Source organism: Notechis scutatus, chromosome 5 (assembly GCF_049901735.1).
Source record: "Notechis scutatus isolate UNSWTSFEM ecotype Mainland chromosome 5, rNotScu1.2, whole genome shotgun sequence".
Taxonomy (NCBI): domain Eukaryota; kingdom Metazoa; phylum Chordata; class Lepidosauria; order Squamata; family Elapidae; genus Notechis; species Notechis scutatus.
In genome coordinates, this window is record NC_142013.1 from 86,105,172 (window position 1) to 86,121,632 (window position 16,461).

Here is a 16,461-nt window from a genome sequence, read left to right on the forward strand (position 1 = left end):
GAAGTGTAAAACAGTAAATGTATGTTGATATACTTCTTAATTTCTAAGCCCCAAATTCTGGATTTGCCACTGCAAAGTTTTATACACATACACATGCACCTACTTCAACCTACAGTTATTCTCAAGTCTAAGCCATAATGTTTTTTATTTTATTTTGGTGTAGTGATGATATAAGAACCCAGCCAAACAAAAGGAAGGATTGAGACACATTTGTATATAAGGAAGCACAGTTTGAAAATATTTTTTTAAGTTGGTAAATCTTTGGTTATTTTAATTATATCTTATTGTTGTTATTTAAATCCAGAATCCCAAGGTTATGGTTAGTTTAATCCTTGGCCCAATTCTTTGTCTATTGCCAGAAGCAATAAAGCAAACAAACAAGCTTGTGCTTATCCTCAGGATTGACTCTGCTTGTTCTTGTCTTGTCCAAGGACCATTGGTAAAGTAGGGTAACTCTTGGCTTAACACAATCTGTAAACATTGTCTGTGTTAGCTTTCAATATCAACAAAACTCTGATTTATCTGCTTTGTTTTGATTCTTTGTCTGCACAAACCCATTTCTGTTGACCTTATAAAATCCATGTTTATCAAGACTGGCATCTTTTAAGATGTGAGGACTTTAATTCCTAGAATTACCAGCCAGACTATTCAAATTGTTAAGCTTGAGAAATGCTAAATGTTAAGCTGTGGTAGCAAAAGATATTCCTGATAACACACACACATATGAAAAGGAGCTCTTTTGTCCGCCCGATACTCATCGCCCAGGTTTGGATTAGAGTAGCCAATATGTACCCATAGATTCACACACAAAATTCCCCATTATAAAACCAATCCAGGATGCCACTGTGAATGCTAGATGTATTGGCCCACCTCCTGCACTCTACCTGAAGGGGCAGATGATAGGAAGGATAATGAGGAACAGAAGTTGCTGAAGGACAAAATCCAGCATATGTCAAGATCTGCTGAGCAGGATTGTAAAGGATCTGTGGTGGCGGAGCAGAGCTGAAGGCAATTTGGGAAACAGGAACCTGCAATGGCAAGAGATGCATCAATTTTACTTCCTCTCCAAGTCTGATTTCAATACTGAATACTTTTTTCCCTTGATACATTTATCACACCTTCCCAAATAATATACCATTCCATTTGTGCAGATGGGCAAATGAAAGCTTTTTAAAAAGAGAAATCAATCTTTATTTTATCCCATTTAAAAGTCCACTGTTTTGGCAACAAGCCTGCTTTTATTTGGAACTCGTAAAACTAGCTGACTGGGGTTGGCAAATTCTCTTTTCTAAGACTGCAAAAATCCACACAACACAACGGGGCAGCACACTGTTAGAACAAAACTTGACTGCTTTAAGATTGGGAGGGGAATTCTGGAAGTTGAAGTCCACCATCTTAAGGCTGCCAAGGTTGAGAAACAATGAGTTAGTGGGTTCTGTAGGCCAACATCTAGCAGAAAAAAAAGCTGGTTTCCTTCAGTTGTCTTTTGATCATTTGTTTCTAATACAATCCTACCTTTTGTGTTCTATTCATACAGGCAAGAAGAAACATTCAAGACAATGCTTCAGGCATAGTTAGGGAATTACAACTACAGTATTCCAGGTTAACTATGGTAACTGTCAAACTTGGATATTATAGACTTGGGAGGCAATTTGGCAGTTGCTTTCTGCCAAGAGTGGATTTTTATGTAAAAAGTCCAACTCAGCAGTACATAACTGCTTTAAGCTGCCTTTCTTTCAGTTGCCTAGCAAATCTTGAGTTGTGTCTGCTAAACAGTCATTTATTTCCATACCCCACTTTGCAAATATAAATACTTCATAAAATTGTCCACATTAATAATTGCATGAGCATTTATAGGATAACTTTGTCAAACTTTTAAATAAACGTGAAGTCTGATTGCTCGGTATGCAATGCCAACCAAAAGTGCAAGATATTTCTGTGAGCAACCATGTTTTATGTTAATTACACCCCACTATCCATGCTAATTACATTGTTGGCACAGTCCGTTCTAGAAAATAGCAACCCATGCATATTCCATGGAGGATAAAACTCTATGAGCAGCAGAGAGTTATGATGTAATTTTAAATTTGACTAGAATTGCGTGTAAAACTGCCAAGAGGAAGATCAGAAGTTATATATATATAGTTGTTTTCTTAAGTTTTTGTGGGTATTTATATGTATGGTATTCAGCTTTGTTCGGGTATTTTCCCACATCATTATAGTTGTGCTTTTAAAGTTGTAGCAATGTTTCGGCAGAATCTCATCTGCCATCATCAGGCTTCTGTATAGTATTCTTAGGATGGCTGCTATTTTTGGCAGACAAGACACACATAAAGACTGAACTATGCACCCTGACTAAAGTACTGACAGCCAACGGCTTCCACAAAAGCAAAATCACTGGCTTGATCCACAAAAACACACTGAGACACAATGGAGACCTAGAAAATGAACAGACCTATGGAACAGCTGTTCTGACCTACATAAGAGGAACTACAGACAAAATCAGTAAGGTACTATACAGGCATCACATCAAGACTGCCTTCAAAACAGACAGAAAAATAGCAGCCATCCTAAGAAACCCCAAAGATAAACTTGACCTGGAAAACCAAGGCATATACGAAGTCCCCTGTGCATCATGCCCTGCCACATACATTGGACAGACCAATAGAAGAATAAGTACCCACCTAGATGAATACAAAAATGCAGTAAAAAAGCTGGAACACACTTCCTCACTAGTCCAACACATGAAAGCCACAGGCCATAGCATCAACTTCAATGGCACCAAAACCCTAGCCACTATAGAAAACCCCAGCTACAGAATTATCAAAGAAGCCATAGAGATTGAAAAAAAGACCTGAAAACATGAATAGAAGAGATGACTCCACCAGACTGTCAATTATCTGGAAGCCTGCACTCTCAAACAAAGAAATCTCCACACCACAAGCCAGCCAAACACCTGGGCACAAACAGACTCCCCCGATACCTCCAGCTCAAACACACCCCAACCAGGCACCCAGATGAAACCTAGCTTCCTAATAAATGATAGCCGTCTGTTTACTCGGAGTGAAGCCGCACTAAAAGCCTCCCATACAGGAAACACAATGTTGCCAGCCAATCAAGATTAAAAAAAGCTACAAGACAGACAGAAGATATTAGAAACACCAATCAAGCAGAACACAGCAAACTCCAAGACCAATAAACACAGACCAAGACTCCCAACCAATCAGGATGAAGAAAAAAACCATTCTGGCACAGCAGTAGGCTAGCCCCAAATTTAAAACAGAAACGGCTGTGAAAGTCTGACTCACAGATGAATACTATACAGAAGCCTGATGATGGCAGATGAGATTCTGCCGAAACGTTGCTACAACTTTAAAAGCACAACTATAATGACGTGGGAAAACACCCGAACAAAGCTGAATACCATATATCATCTATCTATCTATTATCTATCTATCTATCTATCTATCTATCTATCTATCTATCTATCCATCATCTATCTATAAATCTTTTCTGCTCTTTCCATTCTTTTTCATTTTTCTATGTCCTTTTACATTTTTGAATGTATTTCTTATTGTGCATGTACATTTTTAATACAAATCTTTTAATAAAAGCTATTTAAAAAAATATGACCAGCAGAGAACTCATTATAAATTTTAGCATATGTACTACACAAGGATGACAGCTGGATAGAAGTGTGTAGTAGACTTCAAATTCCAAATGCTGCACAGCCCTATTAGACAATTACATGTACTTATTACAATTCCTTAGAAATTTTTCTTTAAAAAGGCAATGCCCCAAAGCACTGAAAATCGTGTTTTCCAAAGAAACTAACTTGAAGAATATTTAGTGCATATTCAATTGATGTCGCTAGTATATTAAATAAAAATAGATTTACTCTATCTGAGCTGCAAAAAGTCTGGACATCCATAAAAGGCAGCAGACCAATAGAGAAAACTCTAATTTTCCACTATGTAGGGGGCATTAAGATTTTGGCAGCTCAGATATGATAGTCCTGTTCAAGGTAACAAAGATGATTGGTCTCTCAATTGCATGAAATCTAAATAAGCAGCTTTGTGAGATTTAATTAAGATGACTAGGTGAAAATTACTGTAAACAGAAAAACCTAGGAAATGTAAACATTCTGCATCCAGCTAGGTTATTTTAATCTAGTGAGGAAGCTAACGTTTGTTTTTCATTTTGATTTTTTTTCATTTTACAGTTCCTGAACTAATTTCATTGCCACATTCTCAGTTTGCTAACTGAACCATACATTCTTCTGGAGCAAATGAGCTGGAGCAAATGAGCTTTGCTATACATGAGATATATTGGCATCTATAGATTCCACAATGCATAGACATTGTAGATTCTAGGTACATCATGAATGCCTTTCATCTTTTTCTCACCTCTCCTCCAACCGTTATGAGTGCTGCAGAATAAAGATGAGAGGCAGAACTTCAAACAGAAGATGCTCATGCTCATGATATATGTTGTGTCATTCAGAAGGTAAGGTAGGACTATAGACTCCACTCTCCCCTGCACGCCAGGAAGCTTAGTGGCTAACTTTGGGCTGCTGCCTAGGTGCCCACACAATCAACCTTCTGGAGTTGAGTTAAAATTGGAGGGAAGATATAATATAAATCTAATGCACTGTCTTGTACCTGACTTGTTTTTTTTAACCTCTTGCCCCTCCAGCAGAGAGATTGCTTAAACAAGCTATCACTTTCTGACCAGCTTTTCTTTACAGGGCAGCACTTCCCTTAAAAAATGCTAACCGAAAGACACTCAACTCTATAACCTTAATTAGTTGATTAGGAAACACCACCAACCCTTGTGCTGCTATCTGAAATGGACAAGACCCTAATCAGTTTCACACTAATGCTTTATTTGTCCTCCTAATTTGGAAAAAAATGATAAAACAACATATAGACTTTAAACCAGAGATGTTTTTATTGGGAGTCATACCGGACATATACAATAAAGAATTGAAATATTTGATTGCAAATGTTTTAACAGCGGCTAGAATTGTATTTGTGAAGAACTGGAAAAATGACAAAATACCTATGCAGGAGGAAGTTATCAAAAAAATTATGGACTGTGCTGAAATGAGTAAACTGACATTTGAAATTAGAGAACAAGAAGACAAGCAATTTTATATGATATGGGATTTGTTTTATCAATGGTTGGATAAAAAGGCATGGTAAAGTAATAGACTAGATAATTTTATGATAGAAATTTAATAGACTGATATAAAACATAATATAGATATATATAACCATTGGTTGAAAGTATAACACAAATTTTAAGATAAAACTTGGAACATCTCGGATAAAATGATGGAATAAATAGTTTAGTCATGGATGATTAATAACTGATAAATATATAAGCATATGTTAGTTCGACAATGTGAAGGCTGATGTAAGTTGTGAGTAAATGACTACAAAAGGATAGCACAAAAGATATGTAACCAACTGACACACTGTATGTATATAAAATGGAAGATGGTTTTATGTTTTTATGTTTTGTATGTGTATGTTTGTTTTTAAAAATTAAAAAAAATTAAAAAAAAGAAAAATAAAAAAAAGAAAACAACCAGGCAAAGGATAGCACTAGTGCATTGCTTTCAGGGTGTTTTCTTCACTGTGTCCCTGCTTACTCTCTTGTAATCCCTTCCTCTCCAATGAATGTACAAACTAATTGTCTTCTTGTTAATTATCCCACCCCTGGGATGAGCATTATAAAGGAAGGGGAAGTGGGGAAAATGGCTATATGCTTTGCCTCTTTACACAGTTTCTTTGTGAGTTGAGTTCCAGAAACCTTCCCCTCCATTGGGCTCACTTGACTGGGGTCAAACCCTTGACCCCAAATACTGTGAGTATATTTGGGGGGAAATATTAATAAACTTTTTTCAAGATTTGTTATTGTCCTGGTATTTCCCTTAATGTTTTCATTCTTAGGTATCCATCCTTCAAATTCTAAATTAAGCATTAATGAAGAGATTAATGGCAATATACATGCAGCATCTCTAGGTCGTCATAAGATGACAAGACTTACCTCAAATTGTACTTTTTAAATTAGTCAAATTATAACTGATACTGTTAGCTATTTAATCAGTAACAGACAGAGCATGAATCTTGCTTCAATTGGTTTTGGTTTTATGGACAATTAATCAGATCTATGAAGTATCTTATGAAATCTGTCCTTAGAAATTGTTTTTATGCATCCAGAACACAAGGAAGTGACTCAAAAATGTAAATGTCCTTGAAGAAAATAATGGCCAATCACATAGACATTGTTGACAAGAAAACAATATGAACACAGTCTATCCATGGTCACCAGGATTAGATTTAATTTTAAAGTGGCATTATATTTTGAGTCCCTCCAGGGTGCCATAAGGTAATTCTGAGCTATGTGAGTACACATAGCAACTATTTAATTCAAACACATATTTTTCTTTGGTCACTTCAGCCATCCCAGGAAACCAGGCTTCTAAGAAGGGACGTATAAGTATAAATTTAGGACATGTCATTCATACTCTGGATGCAAGTCCAAAGTACTGCATATTCATATTTTATTTTGCCAGGATAACACGAACATGCTAGCAAGAATTCTGTCCTTTATAATTACTGGCTGAATGTATAAAGACAGACAGATAACTCTACAAAGCATCCATACAAAGTTTCTTTATTGGTTCATCAGGTATCCTCATATATAACACATGGTTACATTGAGATTCATCTCAATGTCCAAATCTTTGCATAACTGACTTCCTAGTGTGAAAGGATAGTGATATTTTCATCCCATAGTGGTGGAGCAAAAAGGAGAGACGCCAGCACGATGCTGGGGTCCGAGCAAGGGTGAAGGAACCTCCCCCAACCCAGCCAGGCTCAATTCAGTGACCAATCAGGATTACAGATGTGACTACATGTCATGGACTACATTTCCCAGGATGCACTGACTACATTTGCCATGAAGCATTCCCTTAAGGGGACAGCTCCCTATTCTAACTTAACTTTCTCAATTCCCATTACTATATACTGGCTGGACAGCACACTTACCACATCTTTAAAGGCTCCAAGTATGGCTGCTGTGATTATGCCGAGGAACAAGCCAATGATGTTCAAGATGGTGGATGACCAAAGCAGTCGGTAGAGGTGAACCACATCTTGACAGCTGCTCACCCCAAGGAATTCATAATAGCTGGTAGAGTGTTCTGAGCTGGAAACAGGACATCAGAGCTTTAACACCTGATGAAAAGCAAAATGGTGCCATTCCAGCCTTGTCCCTTCTCTCTTATTGTAGTTCTTCCTTTGAAATCACATCTGTTGGAATGTACTAATTCCTTCTTTTCCTGTCCCCCCTTTAACAATATCTGTCTGGGTAACTTGGCAAGATGCCTAGGATTAAAAACTATAGCAAGGTGCTAAATATGTTTTATTTTTAATGAGACAAATACAAAGAACGCGAAAACATTTTTAGTTTTAAGGAGGAATACATTTGTTTAAAGTCCACATTTTTACGCTGGAAAACATTGTATAGTGAAATCTTTGTTACCGTTATGCTCTTGTGGCCTCTTTTCTGGATTACTGGAATGCGCTCTACACAGGACTGCCCTTAAAGAGCACCTGCAAGTTTCAACTGGCGCAGAATGAAGCAATGCGAGTAGTACATGCTGCCAGGTATTCAGTACAGGTACCCCAATGTTCTGTGAACTACAGTGGCTGCCAATACCCTTCCAAATGTAATTCAAGGTACTGGTTGTCACTTTTAAAGGTCTTTGTGGATTGGGACCGGGTCAGAGGTGGTATTCAGTAGGTTCTGACCAGTTCTGGAGAACCGGTAGTGGAAATTTTGAGTAGTTTGAAGAACCGGCAAATACCACCTTTGACTGGCCAGCCACCTTCATCTATTCTCTGCCTCCCGAGTCCCAGCTGAGTCTTCTTTTGTTGCCCTGTACAGGAGAATGGAGCTGGAAAGCAGGTTAGTGGGGTGGGGAGGGAATGGGATTTTGCAGTAACCTTCCCCCAGATGTGGGGAGGGAATGGAGATTTTACAGTCTCCTTCCCCTGCCATGCCCACCAAGCCATGTCCACCAAGCCACACCACGTCCACAGAACCGGTACTAAAAAAAATTGAATCCCACCACTGGACTGTGTTACTTGAGGAACCATCCCTCCCCAATTGTTTTACTCTTCTGATCTGGTCTGGCAGGATGGACCTGCTTTGACTCTTGTTGAATAGAGGACGCTAGTTGACATGCCTAGAAGTCATGTCTTTTCTCAGATAGCACCCAGGAGATGAGGATGGACCCAACCCTGCTGGCCTCTCCTAAGGCTCTGAAGACATGTTTCTATGCCTGGGGTTTACAGAGTACAGGGATCAGCGTATTGGTTGTGCTCATGATTTTAGTTGACGTTGCTCAGCCACTTTGTATTTTAACTTTTGTAATGTTTACAATTGTTTTTGTTGTATTCTAACATTGTTCACTGCTCTGAGTCATTTGGTGGCCATATAGATTGGATAAATCAATAAATGTATAAACTACTATCGTAACAAAAATGTTAATCCAACAATTTGAATAACCTTTCCCTTAATTATAGAGTCATTCAAGTTTATTTGTTTATTATTTGTTGTTACTTTTTCAGTGAAAGTGCTTTCCCATACTTATCTAACTTTGATCCAAAGCAAAATGCATTTAGATTTTCTATTTTGGACAAGGGAAAAGCTGATAATTAATGACAGAAGCCGGTTTTAATTCTTATTAATTTAATTTAATAATTTCCCCCGCCTTTATTGTTTTTACAAACAACTCAAAGTGACAAATATATCCAACACACCTTCCTCCTATTTTCCCAGCAACCCTGAGAGGTGGGTTGGCTGCAAAAGCACCCAGCTGACTTTCGTGGCTAAGGAGGGACTTTAATTCATAGTTTCCTTCTCTCTAGCCTGGTGCCTTATGAAAGATGGGAAGGAGCAACTCTTACCACCAGTTATGGTGAAATGCACCAACTTAATTTTATTTCCACCCAATCTAGAAAACTCCTGCTTAATATAATGACATTTAGAAGGGTGTAATACCAGATCCTGATGACTTGTTAAAAACCTTATAAGGGATTTTGTGCAAATGAATCTGTGAATTTTTAAATCCTAAATCATTATCGCTATGTTTCATGAAAAACTTTAAGTTCATCCTTAAGATTAATGTTTTAAGACATGTTTCATAAATAAGGTTCAGGGGACAGGAAGGTTTAAACATGGTGTATATATGTTTTTAGGTGTTCCCTACCTAGTAAAAAGTATCTGAGCTACAGGTGCAAAAATAAATGAATGATACTATTAAACAGAGCATTTATTTGAAAAGGACTATGGTTACAGAGCAAGCAGAGAGGGTACGTCTTAACAAAGAACCTGGGGCTTATCCATTCAGTTGATGCCCCGGGCCAAGTTTTATTGCTCTTTGGATTCTATCAAAAAACTTACAAATTCAGGGTTATGTAGGTTAGGATTAGGATTAAGTAGGCAATGGCAGTGGCTCCTCTTTTTTCTCATGAGCACTTACTACTGTCAAATATCTGAGTTCAAACTTAGAAATTAAGAATCTATCTGTATCTATCTATCTATCTATCTATCTATCTATCTATCTATCTATCTATCTATCTATCTATCTATCTATCTATCTATCTATCTATCATCTATCTATCTTGCTAGCTAGCAAATTTATATGGCCATGCATCTCACAAAAAGTGACTCTGGGCAACATACACCACAGTTCCCTTCTCCCTGTCCACAGCCACTCCCTGTCCTGGCTCCATGGACCTAGCTCCTATGCATGTGCAAATTAAGCTTTGCATGCTTGCCCACCACTTGCATGGTCCAGTTCCCAATAGGCCATGTACCAGTCTGGTACTGTCTATGGATCAGGGTTTGAGATCTCTAACCCTGGGTCTAAGAGATACTTACTTTTCACAGTTATATAAATCACAGCAGTAACACGTGTTACTTTTCACTTTCAGCTGGCATTTGTTATTTAAGGCATAACAGGTCACCTGTAAAGAGAAGGCAACTGATAATTATTAGTGCCACCCACTGTGCTGAACCTCCTCTTATATGGATGGGCAACCAGGAGCCACTGGAAGCGTAGAAAAAAGTACTGCTAAATTTGCTTTCAAGGTGTTTGAATAGGGTTGTCCTTCACCAGAACAGAAAGGCCTTCACAGAAATTCCAAAGAAATTGCCTCACAGAAATTCCTTCCTCACCTTCCAAGATGAGCAAACCTCGCTAGGCTAGTCACCTGGGCCTCACTAATGTATCAAATATAACTGATGAAAAGGCAAAGTTGAGGACAATCTGGATTCTTAGATGGTTTCCCTGTTTAACTCTGGTTGAACTGTAAGTCCCCAACATGTTTCCTGGTTGCATGAATGGCTGTCTCTGAGGACACAATTTATAATACTTACTAACAGCATGGAAATGCCCAGAACATGTAGAAGAGGCTATTAATAGTGTATGTTTTTGAGATATTCTTGTATCTTGGTGACTGCCTGGGGTAGTTTCTGCAGTTTCCTTGGCAAGGTTGCAGAAGTAGTTTGCCATTACAATGGCCACCACAATTCTTAGGAATGAGAGAGCTGGCTAAGACAGGACTACAACTCACAGTCTCCCGGTTTCTAGCCCGATACCTTAACTCAGGGTCTGTCATTCTTAGCAAATTCTAAAATGAGTGGTTTTTAACTCCCAGAATTCTTATAGTAGTTGCTAAGGTTGAGAAATACTGCCTTAAGCACTACACCAAATTGGCTCTCAATGACTAACAAACAATGTTCTGAGATATTTTTATATATCTGTATGATATACTGAGGATAAGGGGACTTTGATCCACTGAAATCTGTGTGATAATAAGTTATCCAGGAAGAGGTTGGGCTTCCAACATTGAACTATTCGAATGCTAAACTGCCATCTTTTAGGGATGCTTTCAGCTGGATCTTGCCTTGACAGGGCTTGGCCCATTCAAGTCTAAGAGCCTATGCCATTATGTAATTTATTGTCATGTACCCTTGCTTTTTAGGAAGGAAAAAAATGATAGGAGGAATGAAAACTATAATATATGGTAATCAGTGATACTGGCCAGATACAATCCTAAACCCAGGGGTGGGATTCTACAGGTTCACACCTATTCGCTAGAACCAGTTGTTAATATTTTAAGCAGTTTGGAGAACCAGTTGTTAGAAGAAATTACTGGCCTAATCCTGTAAGGAAGGCAGGAAGGAAACATTCTGGTGTTGCTTACAGAAACTTCTCTCAGTTAACCCTTATTACATTCTTGGCAGGACTAGACTTCCTGTCTCAGGAATTTCTCTGGAGTTTTTCCCCCTCCTTTGCTGGTACTTTGCTTGTGTGGAGTGACCATTCAAAGTTACAATGGCACTGAAAAAAGTGACTTATGACTGTTTTTCACACTTACGACTGTTGCAGAATCCCCACAGTCATGAGAGGAGAAGCATGCCTCAATGTGAGTGATGTTGAGTTGGCCATGCTCAGCCAGTCACATGACCACCAAGCCATGCCCACAAACTAAGCCACGCCCACAGAACCGATTGTTAAAAAATTTGAATCCCACCCCTGCCTAAACCTCAGAGATGTTTCAGAGATAGAGCAAAGATGCAGCTGAGAATCTTGTTGGTGGGAGAAACAATAGGTAAGAAATGAGGAAGGAGGAGAATTTACAGCTTCTGTTTTTTTGTTTTTGTTTTTAAAGTCATCCAATTTCAATCAGTGGCAAGAGATAAATGTAGGCCAGCTCTGAGCTGCTCTGAGATCCATACTTTCTTTGATCCATTGTTTTTACATTAGTTTTCAACTCTGGAAAACCTATCCTCATCGATAAAGGGAAAGTGAATCATTTTTCCAGGAATGGAATCCTTCCTCATTTTTTTTTCTAGAATTGATCCAAGATGGGAAGTAGTCTCTGTTTTCTGAAGCATGATTGGGAAGCAGCAATTGTTTCCCGAGCAATAGGATTTCATTTCTTCATTGTTGTTTCAGACTTGGATTCGGCTCCTTCACTTGATCGGAATTCAGCTGGCCTCCTAGAGAGCTTATCTTGTAAGGTCTAAAGTTTTTGCAATTATTAAGCATTATGATTCCTGTAAGTCCCGAGAAACAAAAAGAACAAGCAATGGTGCCTATATGGAGCTTTGCAAAATGCATTATTTGCATTTTCAGTTCTGCTTTATTTACTTCCTATTAACTCCTCCTACAATCCCCATTTTGCAACACTAGCTTTGAAAACAGCACATTTCACAGACGCTGCAAAATCAATTGTGTGTGACAAAATAGGAGGCTAATAGACTAAGGCAGATGTGCAAAACTTCAAATTCCATATGAAAAATTAATAACATAAATGAATTCCACAGAGATCTATGTAACTGCTTTTCAAAGATGCCAGGGCTGTCTGCAAGCTATAGTCAAAAAAAAAAAAAAAAAAAGTAAAGACAGTAGTTGTGATGTCCAGACAAGGCACAGAAAAACTGGCACTGCATTCATCGGATTGTTGCAGCCACCATCTTGATTTTTTTTTTTTTTTACAGGCCTTCATGTTTTAGACAGAGTGTGGGAAAATTAAGAGCAATGAGGGTGAATCTTCAAATACGTCCTGAGAATTGATGTCAGAGTTCAGGGCTCCTGAGATAAAAGCCACTGGCTGTCCAGCAAAAATGGGTAGGAACATAAGGAAAACTGTCAATTTTCAGGATGGCAGATTCTGTTCATTGCATTGGTTTCCATATTTGCTGAGTATTTAAGCAGATGGAACAAAAAACTGCCCGTGCTTCACTACAAAACTATTTGGTCGGGCTTAGTTTTTTTGGGGGGAAATAAGGGAGGGGGAAATCTGCCTCTGTCTACCAGCATCCATTGGTATTCATCTGGCTAGTGTCCTGTCAGTGTGTGAGAGAGTTGAGGGCTATTTTGAAACTGAAACTATTTGATGTGTGAGCAAGAAGGAGACAGCAAGGAGCCTGGGCGTGGCTTAGCTCAACTGTTCTGTACTAAAGCTGCTTGGTGCTGTGAAGCTAAAACTGAACCTGAAACTCCTCTTCTCTACTCGTGTTTTGCATTTGGAACAGATTTCTTTTCAGGTGGGAGGGGGAGTAGAACTCCTTAGCATCAGAGCATGTTAATAATAATATACAAAATACTAATGCTCTGATGGTCATTTTGAAAAATCCTTTCTTCGTGAGCACCTAGAAGCCAAGAGGAACTTACGTTAAAGAGGCCTTAATTTTATTTCTCAGAAAACAACAGTTCATTGAATAGGTTAAGTTTAGATTCTCTCCTGGGCTTGCTTCTCCCCCCCCCTCCCCCCCACACACACATACATCCTATTTCTGTTTTGTTTATGTGTATCTTTATTCAATAGGCTGGAAGTATACTCTGCCAAAACAAAACAACAGCCAAAAAAAAACAAAACACCCCACCTCCTGAGAGTAACAGGAACCAAAATGTTACTTCAGGCCCAGGATTGTGCCTGACTGCTCCTGTCCTTGGCTGAAGACCAAAAGGACTCCAGATAGAATCTGCAGGCATTCTTGGATTTTGTCAGGTTATTACAATTAAAAGTTGAAGTTTGGGGGCCAATATAAATCATCAGCTATTAAGGTAACTTGGGTACATCTGACCGAATGTCATTCCACACAAACATCCGCAGGAAAAGAGCAATGGCATTTCCCAACAAATCATTTATGTAACAAGAATAGAATGAACTTCAGTTCCAAAGCAAATATTCTTGCCACACATACAATAGCATTTTTATGCTGCCAAAATACAGAAAGTAAATCTCCAGTGATTGAGTGCTGAGATTAAAAAAACAGTCACCTTGTAAGTCACCTTTCCATGTTCTGTACAAAGCCAGATCTTAATCTAAACATAATAGCTTACCTCTGTCTGGTAGGCATCAAATAAGTATCCAATTCCACTTGTATAATACTGGCACCTTTTAGTATATAAAGGCCTGGGTTCCTAGAAGAAGGAGAAGAAAAACAAAGAAGAATTTAAAATGTGGTTTAAGTTATATTGCAGATGTATCTTTACTTCCCCTGTGCAGCTAAGCTCTGGGAGGTTTTAAGTGAAATACAGATACAATCCAGATAATTTTGAACTTTGTCAACTATTTCCTCTTCAGCATGCACTTATTTGCTAGGAAATTAATTATAGAGTTGACTCAATTCAACAGAATATAATAACAAGAGTTGGAAAGGACCTCGGAGGTCTTCTAGTCCAACCCCCTGCTGAAGCAGGAAACCCTGTACTATTCTAGACAAGTGACAGTCCAATCTCTTCTTAAAAACTTCTCCAGTTTTGTCAGGAAATTCTATTTTTGAAAAATAATTGTGTACATGTCTAAAAAAGAAGCAAGTCATACAATGGATCATGCATTAATGTTTGGGAGGTTATAGCAATACATATTAGGATCAGATTTCTCAAAACATAGAAAAGAAAGGAATAGTTTTAAGATGACTATTCTATGCCATTGCTACTTAATGGCATAATGAATTAGTTCACTATCCTTCTCCCATCAAATTCTTCCAGATCTCTGGGGCAGTTCTGAGGGTGCTTCAACACAGGAGGGGCAGGAATTAGGAATCCTTCTCATTCGTATCTGAGGAGCATCTGAGTGGAGAAAAATATCATGGGATCTGCCCTCAAGTTATTTTTCTGAAATGTTTGGTGGTTTGCAATCTTCCCTTAAGCCCTTTGGGAATTAGTGGTGTTTTAATCTATGTAAGATAACATCTCTCATGCTATCAGCTCAAGGGTATTTTAAATTATATAGAAACCATCATCTGCCAAAGCAGTTAAAAGAACAGAAAATCAGTTCCTTCTTTTGGCCCACAACAGAAAGATAGCAAGCTCTCAATGTTGAATTTTTACATTCTCATTATTTGTTTCTGAACATGCCAATCTTCTCTATCACAGTGCTTTTCAAGTCACAAAACATGATGAGGGTGTACAACACATTCTGAAGGTAGCAGTCTAGTAAAATCTAGCGTATAAGTATATACATTTTCTTATTACCAAGTAATTTTGGAAGACCTGGTCTTATGAATGATCTCTTTTGGCTTTGGGAAATTGTAGAAGACTACTAATCAAGTTAGAAATCTATGATTACTGAAACTTAAATCTATAGTCAACACAACAGGTGCCAATAAAAGAAAACAGTTAACAATACCAGATGTAATTCCATCATAGCTGTTTTTGTTAGACCACTATTATGCCTTGGAGTGTTGACTGAGACATTTTAATGTTAACAAAGCAAAAATATAAAACTACAGCAATCATAAAAGAAGCTGGATAAAATAGAAATAAACTTAACCCCATCGTATATGAAAGCCAAACTTTAAAGTGCTCAATTATCAATGTCCATTATTAGTTATTCTATTTTATTTTTGTTTGACGTATTTTTAGTTTTTGAATTATAAAAATGAAATCTCTTCACACTGAAAATCACGTTAGGATTAAATATTAAGCAACCATAAATATCTCTGTGTCCTTGGATGGAATTAGGCTTGGCCAAGAAACAAAACTTGACATGCCATTGTTTTAATGACTCAAACAGGAGATGGTTCAATTTAGTCTTTGAGCGACAACACGCTTCATCCCACATTCCTTGGAAGAATCACTGTATAGTTTCCATGAACATTTCTAAATTGTGAAAAAATATACATGGGCTCAGTGCCTTTTATTTATAAAGTGATTTTTTTTTTCAGATTTCAGGTTTGATTTGTGATATTAAAAGCATTGACAGCCTTTTAACAGGAACACTGTAATTTCTATGCAGTGTGGTAGACTAGACAACTCCCATGAATATGATATTCCTTTGTAAAGTATCAGAGAGAAATGGATTTGGATGTTCAGAACGTACAAAGAAAAGGTTTTGAGGACTGAGGAAATGAAGAAACCGGATATGGTCATTGATTAGAATATACAGAAGTGAATCCAACGTAGCATTAATCATGTTGTGTATAGTTATGCAAAAAGTATGGTGTAGATTAGGGGTCTCCAACCTTGGCAGTGCTGGCTGGGGAATTCTGGGAGTTGAAGTCCACCAGGCTTAAAGTTGCCAAGGTTGGAGAGCCCTGATGTAGATCAGAGTTAAATTCAAGCTTAAAGATAAAAATAGACATACTCTACCAGAGCCACAATGGATGATGGAACTAAAGTTGATTTAAGGCATTGAGAATAAGACTCTCCTTGCTCATAAAGCATCTTCTTCTCAACTTCTCAAGCCACATTGCACGTTAGAGACCTGTGACAGTTATTCTCACATGACAGATGTGGTCAGCCACAAATATTAGTGTTCCAGAAGCCAAATAGATGAAATTACTCCTTACTACCCCCCTGCGGCTCTTGTTTCTCAGTAAATTCATACCCTTCCAAAGATTGAGTGATTGGGCCAAGTTTTC

The 16,461-nt window shown here is 38.0% G+C and overlaps 1 protein-coding gene across 2 annotated transcripts in view; it reads right to left on the reverse strand.

Annotated features, from left to right (window-relative positions):
- TMEM255B (transmembrane protein 255B) overlaps positions 1-16,461 on the reverse strand; it is a 78,316-nt gene that overhangs the window by 311 nt on the left and 61,544 nt on the right. For both annotated transcript variants that reach the window (XM_087967243.1, XM_087967242.1), the window contains exons 5-8: positions 13,937-14,017; positions 9,961-10,046; positions 7,059-7,218; positions 885-1,028 (exon numbers count right to left, since the gene is read on the reverse strand). In XM_087967243.1, coding sequence (XP_087823369.1) covers positions 885-1,028; positions 7,059-7,218; positions 9,961-10,046; positions 13,937-14,017 — 471 coding nt within the window. The remainder of the gene's footprint in view (positions 1-884; positions 1,029-7,058; positions 7,219-9,960; positions 10,047-13,936; positions 14,018-16,461) is intronic.